At 40.2% G+C, this 16,716-nt stretch overlaps 1 protein-coding gene across 2 annotated transcripts in view; it reads right to left on the bottom strand.

Moving 5' to 3' along the window:
- FMN2 (formin 2) overlaps positions 1 to 16,716 on the bottom strand; it is a 528,461-nt gene that overhangs the window by 304,571 nt on the left and 207,174 nt on the right. Inside the window, exons 9-10 of one of the 2 annotated variants that reach the window (XM_069769446.1) lie at positions 7,739 to 7,830; positions 366 to 471 (exon numbers count right to left, since the gene is read on the bottom strand). In XM_069769446.1, coding sequence (XP_069625547.1) covers positions 438 to 471; positions 7,739 to 7,830 — 126 coding nt within the window. In that variant the 3' untranslated portion in view covers positions 366 to 437. Of the gene's footprint in view, positions 1 to 365; positions 472 to 7,738; positions 7,831 to 16,716 lie in introns of those variants that run through there. The other variant, XM_069769445.1, reaches the window with a different exon arrangement.

The following is a 16,716-nucleotide window of genomic DNA, read 5'->3' as shown; positions in this document are numbered from 1 at the left end:
TTTATCTCACAATTTTTACTTGTTTGACAGAAGTTTTTTTCTCCAAAACAATGGAGTTTCAATGGGAGCTAAATTTTCTCCGTCAGTAGCGAATTTGGTCATGGCATGGTGTGGGAGGAGCAGTATATTTTTTGCACAGATAACCCGTTTTTTATTAATATTAAATGGTATTCTAGGTACATAGATGAACTATTACTAGTGTGGCAGGGAGATTCAGATTCTTTAGAATTATTTCAAATTTATATTAATAACAATCCCTTCAACCTTAAATTTATCTACACATTTGATAAAAAAAGCATAATTTGTTTAGATTTATGTTTGCCCAGTACTCCTTTTGCTACTGTCAGTAGTTGCACTTACCGCAAAAAATACTATACTTCATGCACGTAGCTTCCACCCACCACATACGATTCGCTCAATCCCAGTGGGTGAGTTCATTACAGCAAAAAGAAATTGTAGTGACAATGTGACCTTTGACAATGAAAAAAGGAACATCAGAGAACGTCTCAAAAACATGAAATATCCTGATTGTACTGTGAACCGTGCCTATAATATAGTTGATAAAAAAATCAAGAATTGAACTTATTACATCGATTTCTGAGTCAGATCCTAATTGTCAGAATCAAACTAAAAGTCACAACATTAATTCCCTTTCAGAACAACCAGTTTTGGTTCTTACGTACAGTACCCATTTCAGGTCAATTTCTGATATAGTTCACCGCAATTTGAACATTTTAGGAGACGATGATATTATGGACACTATACTAAAAGATGGTATTAGGATTTTGTATCCAGACGTGCTCCAACTTTAGCTAATTCGATATCCCCCAGTTTTTATGATGCTACTAAAACAAAAAACTCCTCTACTTGGTTTGCACCACAGGGTGTTTTAGATGGGGGCAATTTCCCTGCAAAACATGTTTACGCTCTAAGGCCAGTCTCACACGTCCAGATAATTCCGGTAGCAGAAAAATCAGTACCGGAATTTTCCGTGTCCGTGTGCTTACGTTGAACATCAGTGTGGCACACGTGCGGCAGCCGTGTGCCGCCCGTGTGCCGACTGAGGACCACACGGACCGTGCAGGAGACAGCGCTAGAGTTAAGCGCTGTCCCCTGCGTGCGGTGCTGAACCCGGTATTCATCCCTTCTCTCCAGCTGCGTTCACTGGAAAGAAGGAATGAATAATCTTTTTTTTTTATTTTTAAAATAAAGTTGCCGGTAATCATCCCCCCTCCCTCCCCCTGTGTGCCCCCCCTCCCCCCCGCTGGCATTAAAATACTTACCCAGCTCCCTCGGCACTTCCATCCTCTCAGTGTCGCAGCTCTTCCTGTATGAGCGGATACGTGGTGCCGCTTATTACAGTAATGAATATGCGGCTCCACCCCTATGGGAGGTGGAGCCGCATTTTCATCACTGTAATGTGCGGCACCACGTGACCGCTCATACAGGACATGCAGTGATGCCGAGAGGATGTAAGCGCCGAGGGAGCTGGGTAAGTATTTTAATGCCAGCGGGGGGGCGCACAGGGGGTGGGAGGGGGCAGATTACCGGCAACTTTATTTAAAAAAAAATAATAAAAAGATTATTCATTCCTTCTTTCCAGCGAACGTTGCTGGAGAGAAGGGATGAATACCGGGTTCAGCACCACACGAAGGGGGGGACAGCGCTTACAGTAGCGCTGTCTCCTGCATGGCACACGAACTGCACACGGACAACATCCGTGTGCGGTACGTGTTTTACACGGACCCATTGACTTTAATGGGTCCGTGTGATCCATGCGCTCCCACGAACACTGACATGTCTCCGTGTTTTCCAAACGGACACACGGTCCGTGCAGAGACACATTGATTTTAATGTGTCTACGTGAGTCAGTGTCTCCGGTATGTGAGGAAACTGTCACCTCACCTACCAGAGCCACTGACGTGTGAAACCGGCCTAAAAAATATCTGTTTTTACCTGCTCAAAAAATTAAAAGAATTTAAAAATAAAGAATTTTCATAACTAACTCAGATCATGTAATATATATAATAGAATGTTCAGCATGCAAACTCTTATATGTGGGTTCCTCAATCAGAAGATTAAAAGACAGGATCAGGGAGCATCTTTATGATATTACCCAGCCCACAACTCGTCATGTTTCTAACGCATCCAACCATTTCATAAAATCGCACAACAGACAAATTGCAAATTTTAATGTATCTGCAATAGAACAAGTGCATAAGAATATACGTGGTGGAGATAGAGAAAAGAAACTGCGAGATAGAGAAGCTTTTTGGATCTATCTATTAAATACTCGAGTACCTCTAGGTCTGAACTTGAAGAAGGAAATTATGTTGCATTATTGATTGTTCACAGTGAATATTATTTGTATATGTTATGCACATTTATAGTTGTATTTTTTTTTCTGTACACTTTTCATTGCATGTCATGTCATTCAAGTGTTAATTTCATTCTGTGGAGCAATCATTTCACTCTGTTCCCCACCTGTTTGGGGTGGATTTTAACTTGTGGCAAGACTGCTCATTGTGAAACTGAGGACTAAGAAAACTATACGTGTTCGAAACGCGTCCAGTTACTCAAGACATCCCTTCATTCGGTATGCTCCGGTTTGTCAAGCAGCTTATTTTTTAACTTGTCCAAATAAAGATTTTTGATTTTATTTCCTGAGCTGGATACCTTCATTTTCATGCACAAGTACCTGGCGTCAAGCAGAGACGTTTCCATGCTCGGATCAAAATTCTCATGGGCTGTGAGAATACCATCATAAGGGTGAGCTGAATTATTTCCTTTTTTCTAAACATAGTGTTTGACAAGTTTGACCAACTTTTACTATTGATACTGCCTATGCAGAATCAATAGTAAAAAGATATAATGTAAAAATAATTTAAAAAATAAAAAATCGTGATATTATCACCTTCTGCCGTCCCCCGCAGCGCTGCCGATGCTCCCGTTCCCAGTAATGCATTGTGAGAATGACCTGTGACCGCTATGTCATCACAGGTCATTATTTTAATTCTTTTTTTTTTAACAATTACTGTATATACTCGAGTATAAGCCGAGATTTTCAGCCAATTTTTTTGGGCTGAAAGTCCCCCTCTCGGCTTATACTCGAGTCATACCAGGGGGTCGGCAGGGGAGGGGGAGTGGGGGCTGTATAATTATACTTACCTCCTCCTGGCACGGTCCCTGCTTCTTCCAGCGCTGCATCTTCTTCCTGTATTGAGCGGTCACATGGTCATGAATATGCGGCTCCACCTCCCATAGAGCCGCATATTCATGACTGAAAATGAGCGGTAACTGTGACCGCTCAATACAGGAAGAAGATGCAGCGGTGGAAGAAGCAGGGACCGTGCCAGGAGGAGGTAAGTATACGGGGAGGGGAGCGCTGCGCGATATTTACCTGCTCCTCGCTCCGGTGTGGCTGTCTCCAGCGTCCTCTGGCAGTGACGCTCAGGTTAGAGGGCGCGGTTTCGTAGTCAGTGCGCGCCCTCTGCTGAGCCTCAGTGCTGGAGACGGAGCCGCACGAGGAGCAGGTAAATATTGAAAGCGCCGGCATCCTGAATGAAGAGAGGTGAGTATGTGATTATTTTTTTTTTATTGCAGCAGCAGCATTATATATTGGACAGCTTTATATGGAGCATCTATGGGGCAATAATCAACGGTGCAGAGCATTATATATGGCACAGCTTTCTATGGAGCATCTATGGGGCCATAATGAACAGTGCAGAGCATTATATATGGGGCACAGCTTTATATGGAGCATCTATGGGGCAATAATGAACGGTGCAGAGCATTATATATGGGGCACAGCTTTATATGGAGCATCTATGGGGCCATAGTGAACGGTGCAGAGCATTATATGGGGCACAGCTTTCTATGGAACATCTGTGGGGCCATAGTGAACGGTATGGGGCCTTATATGGGGCACAGCTTTATATGGAGCATCTATGGGGCAATAATGAACGGTATGGAGCATCTATTTTTATTTTTGAAATTCACCGGTAGCTGCTGCATTTTCCACCCTAGGCTTATACTCGAGTCAATAAGTTATCCCAGTTTTTTGTGGCAAAGATAGGGGGGTCGGCTTATACTCGAGTATATATGGTATATGGTTCCCAGGGCCTGGAGGAGAGTCTTCTCTCCTCCACCCTGGGTACCAACCGCACATGATCCGCTTACTTCCCGCATGGTGGGCATAGCCCTATGTGGAAAGTAAGCGGATCAATGCATTCCTATGTGTGCAGAATCCCCGCGATTCCACACAAAGAATGAACATGCTGCGTTTTTTTCCGGAATGCGATTCTGCCGCGGAAAAAGCCGCAGCATGTGCACAAAAAATGCGGATTGCATTCTAATAGGATGCTTAATGTATGTGGTTTTTTCACGATTTTATTGCGTTTTTATAGCGAAAAACACAAAAAAAAAATGTAAAAAATCCTGAACGTGTGCACACAGCCTTACCACTGAGGCTTAAGTAGGATGTGCTTTTTATCTCTAGATTTCCTGTTCCCAGAATATATATCTCTCTCTCTCTCCCTCTCTGGAGATGCTGTTGTGGTGAGGAAAAAAAATACAATGTTTCCATCCTTTGTTAAATTGCTTTAAAAGTTGAAAAGCTTTCTTACAACCAATAATGATTTTATAAAATACTTGCTGAAGAGCCCGGCGTTGCCTGGGCATAGTAAATATATGTGGTTAGTTATAGCACCTCATGTCTCTTATTTTCCCATCATGCCTCTCATTTTCTCCCTTACACCTCTCATTTTCTCCTTTACACCTCTCATTTTCCCCCTCACTACTCTTATTTTCCCTGTCACTCCTCTCATACCCCCCTAACACTTGTCATTTCGACCTCACATCTGTCATTTTCCTATCACTCCACTATTTTCCCTCACTCCTCTCATTTTGCACTCACGCCTTTTCATTTTCACCTCACACCTCTCATTTTCAACTCAGTATATACATGTTTGTCATCTCCCTTATATATAGTATACACCTGTATGTCTTCTCTTGTATATTGTATATACCTGTATGTCATCTCCCCTGTAAATAGTATATACCTGCTGTGTGTCATCTCTCCTGTATATAGTATATACCTGTATGTCATCTCCTCCTGTATATTGTATATACCCATGTCATCTCCTATATTATATACCTGTATGTCATCTCTTCTGTATATACTATATACCTGTATGTCATCTCCTCCTATATATAGTATATACATGTATGTCATCTCCTGTGTATAGTATATACCTATATGTCATCTCCCCTGTATATAGTATATACCTGCTGTATGTCATCTCCTCTATATACCTATGTCATCTCCTCTTTTATATAGTATATACCTGTATGTCATCTCCTCCTGTATATAGTATATACGTGTGTCATCTCCTCCTGTATATAGTATGTACCTGTAAGTCAACTCCTCCTGTATATAGTATATACCTGTGTATCATCTGCTCCTGTATATAGTATATACCTGTGTGTCTTCTCCTCCAGTATATAGTATATACCTGTATGTCATCTTCTCCTGTATATAGTATATACCTGTGTATCATCTCCACTGTATATAGTATATACCTGTGTGTCATCGCCCCTGTATATAGTTTGTACCTGTATGTCATCTCCCCTGTATATAGTATATACCAGGTTGTCATCTCCTCCTGTATATAGTATATACCTGTGTGTCATGTCCTCCTGTATATAGTATATACCTGTATGTCATCTCCTCCTGTATATAGTATATACCTGTGTCATCTCCCGTGTATATAGTATATATGTGTGTGTCATCTCCTCCTGTATATAGTATATACCTGTATGTCATCTCCTCCTGTATATAGTATATACGTGTGTCATCTCCTCCTGTATATAGTATATACCTGTCAGTCATCTCCTCCTGTATATAGTATATATGTGTGTCATCTGCTCCCGTATATAGTATATACGTGTGTCATCTGCTCCAGTATATAGTATATACGTGTGTCATCTGCTCCCATATATAGTATATACCTGTGTGTCATCTCCTCCTGTATATAGTATATACCTGTGTGTAATCTCCTCCTGCATATAGTATATACCTGTGTGTAATCTCCTCCTGTATGTAGTATATATCTGTGTGTCATCTCCTCCTGTATTAGACCGCATTCACACATTATTTGGTCAGTATTTTTACCTCAGTATTTGTAAGCTAAATTGGCAGCCTGATAAATCCCCAGCCAACAGGAAGCCATCCCCCTGGCAGAATATATTAGCTCACACATACACATAACAGACAGGTCATGTGACTGACAGCTGCCGTTTTTCCTATATGGTACATTTGTTGCTCTTGTAGTTTGTCTGCTTATTAATCAGATATTTAGTTTTGAAGGATAATACCAGACTTGTGTGTGTTTTATGGCGAGTTTCATGTGTCAAGTTGTGTGTGTTGAGTTGTGTGTGGTGACATGCATGTACCAACTTTTGTGAGATGAGTTTTGTATGACAACATGCGTGTAGCAACTTTTTGTGTCGAGTTGCATGTGACAGGTTAGTGTAGCAAGTTGTGTGCAGCAAGTTTTGCGCATGGCGAGTTTTGCGCGTGGTGAGTTTTATGTGTGGTGCGTTTTGAGTATGTGCAAGTTTTGTGTGAGGCAACTTTTGCATGTGTTGCAACTTTTGTGCATGTGGCAATTTTTCCGCGTGTGCAAGTTTAGCGTGTGGCGAGTTTTCCATGAGGTGAGTTTTGCATGAGCCTAGTTTTGCATGTGGCGAGTTTTGCACGTGGCGAGTTTTGAGCGGCGACTTGTGTTTCGACTTTTATGTGGCGAGGTTGGTGTATGTGTGGTAAAATGTGTGCTGAGGGTGGTATATGTGTTCAAGCACGTGGTAGTGTGTGGCGCATTTTGTGTGTGTGTTCATATCCCCGTGTGTGGTGAGTATCCCATGTCGAGGCCCCACCTTAGCAACTGTACGGTATATACTCTTTGGCGCCATCGCTTTCACTCTTTAAGTCCCCCTTGTTCACATCTGGCAGCTGTCAATTTGCCTCCAACACTTTTCCTTTCACTTTTTCCCCATTATGTAGATAGGGGCAAAATTGTTTGGTGAATTGGAAAGCGCGGGGTTAAAATTTCACCTCACAACATAGCCTATGATGCTCTCAGGGTCCAGAAGTGTGACTGTGCAAAATTTTGTTGCTGTGGCTGCGACGCCTCCAACACTTTTCCTTTCACTTTTTCCCCATTATGTAGATAGGGGCAAAATTATTTGGTGAATTGGAACGCACGGGGTTAAAATTTCGCCTCACAACATAGCCTATGACGCTCTCGGGGTCCAGACGTGTGACTGTGCAAAATTTTGTGGCTGTAGCTGCGACGGTGCAGATGCCAATCCCGGACATACATACATACATACATACACACACACACACACACACATTCAGCTTTATATATTAGATGTCACTATTGTCTGATTATGTTTGGACATACTGCTGGAACACCCAATTATACCTCAAATGTCTGAATGTGTAGCCAGTTTAAACATTGCATTACTGTGGGTGAGTCTGCCTTCCACTTATAGACCTACAGCAATTCAGAAGAAATGGTATTAAAAAAAAACAAAAAACACACCATGGACTCTGTACTTTGTCAGGTGCCATCGTTTCTACATTCTAGGTAACATGATGAGTGACAGCTGTCATTATTGTTTATTGTGGAAAAAGCCTTAAACCCTTTACCCAGCTCGAGTAACAATTACTTACTGCTCAGGTTTGTCTAGGGGTTTTGAACTATCCTTATTTTTTGAAGTCTTCACATATTTTTCAATTTTTTCCTGTTCTTCTGACACAGCTCTCTGTAAATTAAGAGGAAACATAAATGTGAAGTATGTTTCTTTAATTCAAAACTACAAAATAAAATAGTTTGTTTTCTGCCCTTATGCATAGACCATCCTATTCACGTTACAGGAAACAGTGTGAAGGCTGATTTTTGGAGGGCCACACACCATAAATTTTGTCCAGTACAAAGGGTACCTTTCATCAAAATTAACAACTTATTTTAAATTTTTTTTATTAATCTTGAAATGAAAATAAAAAACACCTCTCTAAACAAAGCTAATTTACTGTTTTAAAAATAGTTCGTGAAAAATGGAGAGCAACAGTTTTTATGATGGAACTGTAGACTTGTTTTGACAAGTTTGATCCGAGATTTGGATCTAAATCGGACAAGTCTGTGTGATTTTTTGTGGACCATGAATAATTGGGTTCCCTTTAACTGCTGCTATGTATTTTCCCTTTTATTTATTATCTGTTTTTCAAAAAATTTACAGACATGGCTGAAAGTGTTGGCACCTTTGAAATTGCCTTTCAAGTCCTCAGACAGTTCTCTTCTCCTCTTTCTGTTCTCCATGTTTAGTGTGGCACACACATACACACAATGCAAAGATTGAGTCAACTTTTCGCCTTTAACTGGTTTCATGTGTGATTTTCATATTGCCCACACCCGTTGCTTGTCACAGGTGAGTTTGAATAAGCATCACATGCTTGAAACAAAGTTGTTTACCCACAATTTTGCCGAGCCCATTTTGGAGGTTTTCTGTGACATTATGTGTAATTTGCCCTTTTCTCTCTGTATGTTTGTGCTGATCCAATACACACAAAGGAAATAAACATGTGTATAACAAAGCATGTGAAATTGCAACCATTTTCTGAGAGAACATTTTCTGGAACCATTTCGAGGTTGCCAATACTTTTGGTCATGACTGCAACACTGTATCACACATGAAAGGATACACTGATTCTATTTTACTGAGTCAAACATGAGATTTGACTCACTGTCTAGGTAGTGCAATATCATAAGTAATATGATTAGGTACTCTGACTCAGCAGACACTATTACACATGATAAGCTTATATATACTAGCAGATAGCATCACAAATTACAGGTTTAGGCTGGTTTGCATTCTGTGCTTTATGCTGAACTTCCATATACCATAAATAAATGAAAATTATATCTTTTGTGTTTTGTAAAAAAAAAATCACAAATAATGAAATATATTAACAACTTTTTGTGTAGCACAAATGAATAATTATAGTTTAAAAATAAGAGAAATATCTAAGTGAAAAATACAAATGTTCTTTGTAAACATTATCTTAAAAGAAGAATGGTACAATTTAAAAAAAGGCTACTAAATTATGAATGCTAATCAATGAGATAGATAAAAAGTTGAACTCTATGGCCCTGATTCATGGTGATATTCATGGCAATTTTGATGATGACTCGAGTCATGTTGGAGTCACATGGTCTTAATTACTTAAAAGGGAATCTGTCAGTAGGATAGTCCCTCCTAAGCTGTCTATATGAGCATGTACATAGGCCATTGGAAGCTGGATAAAATGATACCTTGATATCCACAATCTGATTTCTTATTCCAGAGAAATCATTATTTTTCTTAAATGTAAGTGACCTTTAGCAGGCTATAAGGAGGATGTTAGAAATGAAGGGGAGCAGAAGGAGTCTTGAGAAGCTTAAAAAAAAATACATAACATTTTATTAATGTTCAAAATTACAAGTAGAAACATATATTAGAGAAAGGATAGAATGACAACAACAGTACAAAACTAGCCAACTGCCGGGTGCCATATGTCAAGCGAAGATCTAAAGGTACCTTCGCACTGAACGATATCGCTAGCGATCCGTGACGTTGCAGCGTCCTGGCTAGCGATATCGTTCAGTTTGACATGCAGCAGCGATCAGGATCCTTCTGTGCCATCGTTGGTCGGAGCTAGAAGGCCAGAACTTTATTTCGTCGCTGGACCTCCTGCAGACATTGCTGAATCGGCATGTGTGACGCCGATTCAGCGATGTCTTCACTGGTAACCAGGGTAAACATCGGGTTACTAAGCGCAGGGCCGCACTTAGTAACCCGATGTTTACCCTGTTTACCAGCGCAAAAGTAAAAAAAAACAAACACTTCATACTTACCTTCCACTGTCTGTCCCCCGCTGTGCATCTCTGCACTGTGAGCGCCGGCCAGCCGGAAAGCAGAGCACAGCGGTGACGTCACCTTAAGTACCTTAATGCCACAGACCCGCATAAGATAAATAACAATCAAAACATCATAGTCCTTAGTACATAATAGGCAAATATCTGCAGGTAAGTATCACGTATATGCATGAAAAGATATAACATGCCAATACTAGGGCACAAGAGGTCAAGACGAGAGAAAACCTTCAGTGTCACCGACGAACGTTTTACATGTTCAAATGTTACGCTTCATCATTCCCCCATGATGAAGCGTAACATGTGACTATGTGAAACATGCATTGGGAACACTGGGGGGTCCTCTCTCATGCTGGTCTCTCTTTTTTGGTGCCCTAGTATTGGCATTATTAGATCTTTGCTTAACACGTGGCACCGGACACTTGGCTAGTTTTGTACTATTGTCGTTATTTTATCCTTTTTTCTGGTATATGTTTCTACTTGTAATTTTGTACATCAAAGAAATGTTATGTACTTAAGCTTTTCTAGACTCCATCTGCTCTCCTTCATTTCTAACATGTGTCAACATGGAGATGCTATTTTGGTCATTTGAGGCAAATAATGTTTTGCTCCTATATGGCCATAATTCTGTGACTAATATGCACCTAGTGGATTTTGGTTTACTATAAGGTGGATGTTGCCTGGTAGATAACTTTGTCCCATAGCTTATTTTAATTAAAAGGGGAACAGGAACCTGCAGATGTGTCAGATATAATCACACACAACTCTGCAATAAGAGCAGGAGAAACAAAAAACAAAAAACACATGGGCTACTTGCACAGTGAACAAGTCTGTAGAAACCTGTTCACACCACCAAAGAACTTGAAGACATAAAAGCGCACGGAGAGGTCAGAAATACTCTGTTGTAAAAAAGTCACAGTAAATAAGCAAGTGCTAGTCAAAAAAATAAAAAAAAATTCCGTGCGCTTTTGTGTCTTCAACTTCTTTGGTGGTATGAACAGGTTTCTTCAGACTTGTTCACTGTGCAAGTAGCCCATGTGTTTTAGGTTCTATAATTGTTCTCTTGTTTCTACAAGAATGGGGAGTCCACCACTCCTCTGTGGGTCACTTGCATTGAAGCTGTTTCTTCCTGCATGTCCACATGGATATTTTCTCTCTGAACCCTGCTTATACAGGTACTATACAGATGATCAGGTTTTTAAATACATCAGATAGGGATTATATACATTAGATAGGACTGCTCTATTATGGGTATACCTTGACGATTGGTGGAGCAGCTTAACATACATTTTTTTGCAATAAAACGTATTAACTAAATACCCTGTTTTTTTTTGACTAGCACTTGCTTATTTACTGTGACTTTTTTACAAGAGAGTATTTTTGACCTCTCCATGCACTTTTGTGTCTTCAAGTTCTTTGGTGGTGTGAACAGGTTTCTACAGACTTGTTCACTGTGCAAGTAGCCCATGTGTTTTTGGTTCTATAATTGTTCTCTTGTTTCTACAAGAATGGGGAGTCCACCACTCCTCTGTGGGTCATTTGCATTGAAGCTGTTCCATCCTGCATGTCCACATGGATATTTTCTCTCTGAACCCTGCTTATACAGGTACTATACAGATGATCAGGTTTTTAAATACATCAGATAGGGATTATATACTTTAGATAGGACTGCTCTATTATAGGTATACCTTGACGATTGGTGGAGCAGCTTAACATACATTTTTTTGCAAAAAAAACCTATTAACTAAATACCCTGTATTTTTTTGACTAGCACTTGCTTATTTACTGTGACTTTTTTACAACAGAGTATTTTTGACCTCTCCGTGCGCTTTTGTGTCAATAAGAGCAGGAGAGCAGTCATTACACATCATACTGGTAACGCCTCCTTTCATGTAAAATAATCTCTGGAGGCAGAGTTATCTTCCGGGCAACATCCTCCCCATAGCCTGGAAGATGTCATTTGCATAAAGTGATAAAATAAGGTTTATCCATAACAAAGCAACAGATATGAGGCATACATATCGGGCAGCACAGTGGCGCAGTAGTTAGCACAGCAGCCTTGCAGCGCTGGAGTCCTGGGTTCAAACCCCACCAAGGACAACATCTGCAAAGAGTTTTCTATGTTCTCTCCGTGTTTGCGTGGGTTTCATCCAGGCACTCAGGTTTCCTCCCACATTCCAAAGACATACTGATAGGGAATTTAGATTGTGAGCCCCAACGGGGACAGCGATGATAATGTGTGCAACCTGTAAAGCGCTGCGGAATATGTTAGCGCTATATAAAAATAAAAGATTATTATTATTACATGTATGACTTTTTTCCAGCAATCTATAACCTGTATGCACATATTAATAATTTAGATAGGTCAAATGTGGTGACAGATTGCCCTTAAGCAGCATAAACTTCTTAAACAGGAGTGTCTGACAGGTGGCTTATGCCTGTAATAGCAATAACACTTGGCACTCTGATTTTTGTAAACGTAAAACAGATTTATTGGCAATCCATATAATTTAACATTTTGGTCTAGTTAGACCTTCATAAGAACTTATTGCCGTCTGGAGAAAAAGTTGATGTAAATAATGACAGTGCTGTGTCATAATGCAATCTGTGTCACTGCGGTATGGCACTGGCCATATTACAGCCCTGTAATTTTTATTGCACTTCTAGCTTATTGTACTTGTAGTTTTAAAAAGGTCAGTTTTGGACCAAAACGTTGCTTCATTTGTCTACCTCAATTGTATTTTACCATGTGATTTCTAAAGGATGAAATAAAGGTTATGTTTTATTCCTATTTTCTCTGGTGCCTCGGAATCTCGGATTTTCTAGATCTTGTTAAATCTGATTCTCTAAATTTGGGATAACACCATTTTAGAGAAACAAGATTTTGTTATTACAGTTAAATGAAGCTCTCATTCAGTCCTTGCTATTCCATCTTATATCGTTTCTGAGGTAGATGCCCTCCACATGTCTCCTATTGATTTTTCCCATTTTTTAGAGGATTCTTTCCAGCAACACATTATTTTTCAGTTCATGGGAGCACACTACAGTACATGAGGCTCAAATAGAACAAGATTATCATTATCTTCAAAACCATACATCAATTATCCTTGAACTGGCCCTTTCAAAGGCCTCAAATAAGAATAGGAAGCCAAGGGGACTAGAGTGGGAGAAATAGAAGAAAGCAGGATAGTTCCACACACAATGGGATATGGGAGAGTTGGTCCTGAGTCCCAAGAATTAGGAGAAAAAAATCTTTAACCTGTCCAAATATAAAATTAGGTTAGCCTCCGTTGTAATGTCCACTTGGTCATCAAGATATCTTTCAATAAGTTTTATATTTGTATAATTTTATAAGAAAACATACTTTCATTTGGCATTTTGTCGTTATTGAAAAAAGTAAACACACAAAATAAAATCAGCTGGGGCTGGGGTACGCTCGTTAATTGATCGACTATCGCAGGTGCTCGAAACGCAATGCTCGTGTCCCCGTCCCAATGCCCGTTAGACAGCCAAAAAACATGCGAGGATGGCTTGTCATACACAGTAATGCCGTAGCCATATTGGATAGTGGTGTTACTTTGATTGGCCGGGCACATCGCATTATTGGGTCTTATATAAGGCCCAGTGATGTGATGCTCGGCACACTTTCCTCTGGAAGCAGTTCAGGGAGAGTTGATCTAAGAGGGAAAACTTAGACTAGAGCAGGCATATAGGCACTGTTTAATTGCTATTGCAGTACCTCTACACCGCTGCTGCGCCATTAATCTTCGTCCGGCTGAGTAGGTACAATTGTAACTATTCCGTTTTAAAATTGCAATAACTTTTTTTTTCGAAAAGCTGTAGAGGGCTGAAATTTCGTGACTTCTCTGCAGTTTTGGTCCAGAATATATTGGCCAAATTTCAATAAAATATATATGAAGGTACAATTGTACCTCTGCAGCCTATTAACGTTGTAAAATTATGCAGCCTGACGAGGGTTAAAACAACAGCCCTTTTCAGGGCTACATACTGTCCTTTCTCTAGTAAAGCCAGTGGTACCTGCATTCAGTGTAGGAATAGTTGGTGGCGGAGGGATAGCTTTGGATTAGAGACGTATATGCAAGATTTATTGCCTTATAGTGTTTCTAAAAGTATGCTGGTGCTGCAACCTTTTTCCCTATTCATACCAGAAAGTTTGAAGCCATATGCTACATACCTAATTTAAAAATGTGCAAGGCGTGCAGTAAGGAACGAGAAAGTGGATGTGCTGCTGATGGTGCACACAGAGGGCGAGGCCGTGGGCCAGGTGAAACTGTGCGTGCTGCGGGAGCACAACAAACATGCCCATCCACAAGACCTAGCTTCATGTCCCACTTTACATTTACATTTATTGATTTTGTCCTCTCGCCCAGCCCGTTTCAAGAATTACATGATGAGATTGTATGTAATGATGCCCAAGTATTTGAACTCATAATTTTTAGAGAGTCATTGTGTGACCCTCGCTCTTACATTTTCCAGGGTGTGTATGATGGCCTCCTTCATCATTTTTACTGGACGTATATGAGACCTACCTCTACAATTCTCTTACATATACTGTACAATGGGGAAAATAAATATTTGATACAATAACGGTTTTGCAAGTTTTCCCACCTACAAAAAAATGGAGAGGAGTATAATTTTTATCAAAGGTACACTTCAACTGTGAGCTACAGATTCTAAAAATAAAAAGCAGAAAATCACATTGCATGATTTTTACATAATTAATTTGTATCTTATTGCATGAAATACGTATTTGATTACCTACCAACCAGCAAGAATTCTGGTTCTCACAGACCTGTTTGTTCTTCTTTACGAAGCCCTCTTACTCTGCACTCAATACCTCTATTAATTGCACTTGTTGAACTTGTTACCTGTATAAAAAAGACACCTATCCACACATTCAATCAATAACACTCCAAGCTTCTCCACCATGGCCTAGACCAAAGAGCTGTCTAAGGACACCAGAGACAAAATTGTAGATCTACACAAGGCTGGGATGTGCTACAGGACAACAGGCAAGCAGCTGGGTGATAAGGCAACAACTATTGGCACAATTAATAGAAAATGGAAAAAACACTAGATAACTGTCAATCTTCCTCAGTCTGGGGCTCCATGCAAGATCTCACCTCCTGGGATAAGGATGATTTTGAGAAAGATTAGGAATCTGCCCAGAACTACATGGGAGGACCTGGTCAATGACCTGAAGAGAACTGGGAACACAGTCTCAAACATTACCGTTAGTAACTTTCTATGCAGTCATGGATTAAAATCTTGCACTGCATGCAAGGCAGGGAGCTCATGTCAGCACATCTGCAGGCCTGATTGAACTTCGCCAATGACCATCTGGATGATCCAGAGGAGGCATGGGAGAAGGTCATGTGGGCAGATGAGACCAAAATAGAACTTATTGATATCAGCTCCACTCACCGTGTTTAGAGGAGGAAGAAAGAAGAGTACAACTCCAAGAACACCATCCCAACTGTGAAGCATGGTGGGTAAACATCATCCTAGGGGATGCTTTTCTGCAAAGGTGACAAAACAACTGCAACATATTGAAGGGAAGGTCATGTATCACGAGATTTTGACCAACAACCTCCTTCTCTCAGTAAGAGCATTGAAGATGGGTCTTCCAGCATGACAAGGACCCAAAACACAAGCCAGGGCAACTATGGAGTGGCTCCATAAAATGCATTTCAAGGCAAGGTTCTGGAGTGGCCTAGCCAGTCTCCAAACCTGAACCCAATAGAAAAATCTTTGAAGGGAGCTGAAACTCAATATTGCCCAGCAACAGACCAGAAACCTGAAAGAACAGTAGATCTGTATGGAGGATCGGGCCAAAATCCCTGTTGCAGTATGTGCAAACTTGGTCAAGAACTACGGGAAATGCTTATTTCATGCAATAAAATGCAAATTAATTATTTAAAAATCATACAATATAATTTTTTTTTAGATTCTGTCTCTCACATTTGAAGTGTACCTATGATTAAAATTACAGACCTATACAAGCTCATATTTTGGAAGACAGTTTTGTTTTCGTTCTCAGAAGACATGGTGCTAGAGGAGATGGACAACACAATTCTAATAGCAATCTGAGTTGCAGGCTCAGCAATATGCCTATGGTTCTGATGTACATTAAGGCTATGTGAGCACATTGAGTATTTGTTTGCAAAAATTTCTGCAAGGTTTCTGCATTTGTTGGTAGGAAAAACGCTGCGGAAAAATGTGTTTTCGCTGTGGTTTTGTATGCATTTTTGCATGTGTTTTTGTACAGCAATGAATGCCTTATTAGCTAAATAAAGATATTTTTTTTAAAGTTTTGTGATCTAATTTTTTGGTTCAGCGCTACCATTTTCATACTAATTCAGTATTAGGGCTTGGTGGCAGAAGCTGTCATTGACACCTAGCTGTAAGCTTAGTAATGAAAAGGTGTCAGCCTGACACCCTCATTACTAAGCAAATATGTAAACAGACACACACAGTCGCCAGTCTATGTAGGAGTGTTAACAGAACGAATGTGCATAGGCTGTAACCAGACAGCAACTGGTAATTTTAAATAAAAAAAATTTAAAAAATTGCGTGGACTCCCGCGTAATTTTAATAACCAGCAGAGGGAAAGCCAACAGCTGAGGGCTGATGTTAATATTCTGAGAAGGCGCCAATAGCCATAAAGGTTCCCAGGTTATTAATATCAGCTTACAGCTGTTTGCTTAGCATTTACCAG

Source organism: Ranitomeya imitator, chromosome 5 (genome assembly GCF_032444005.1).
Source record: "Ranitomeya imitator isolate aRanImi1 chromosome 5, aRanImi1.pri, whole genome shotgun sequence".
NCBI lineage: Eukaryota > Metazoa > Chordata > Amphibia > Anura > Dendrobatidae > Ranitomeya > Ranitomeya imitator.
This window is presented reverse-complemented; position numbering and strand designations above follow the sequence as displayed.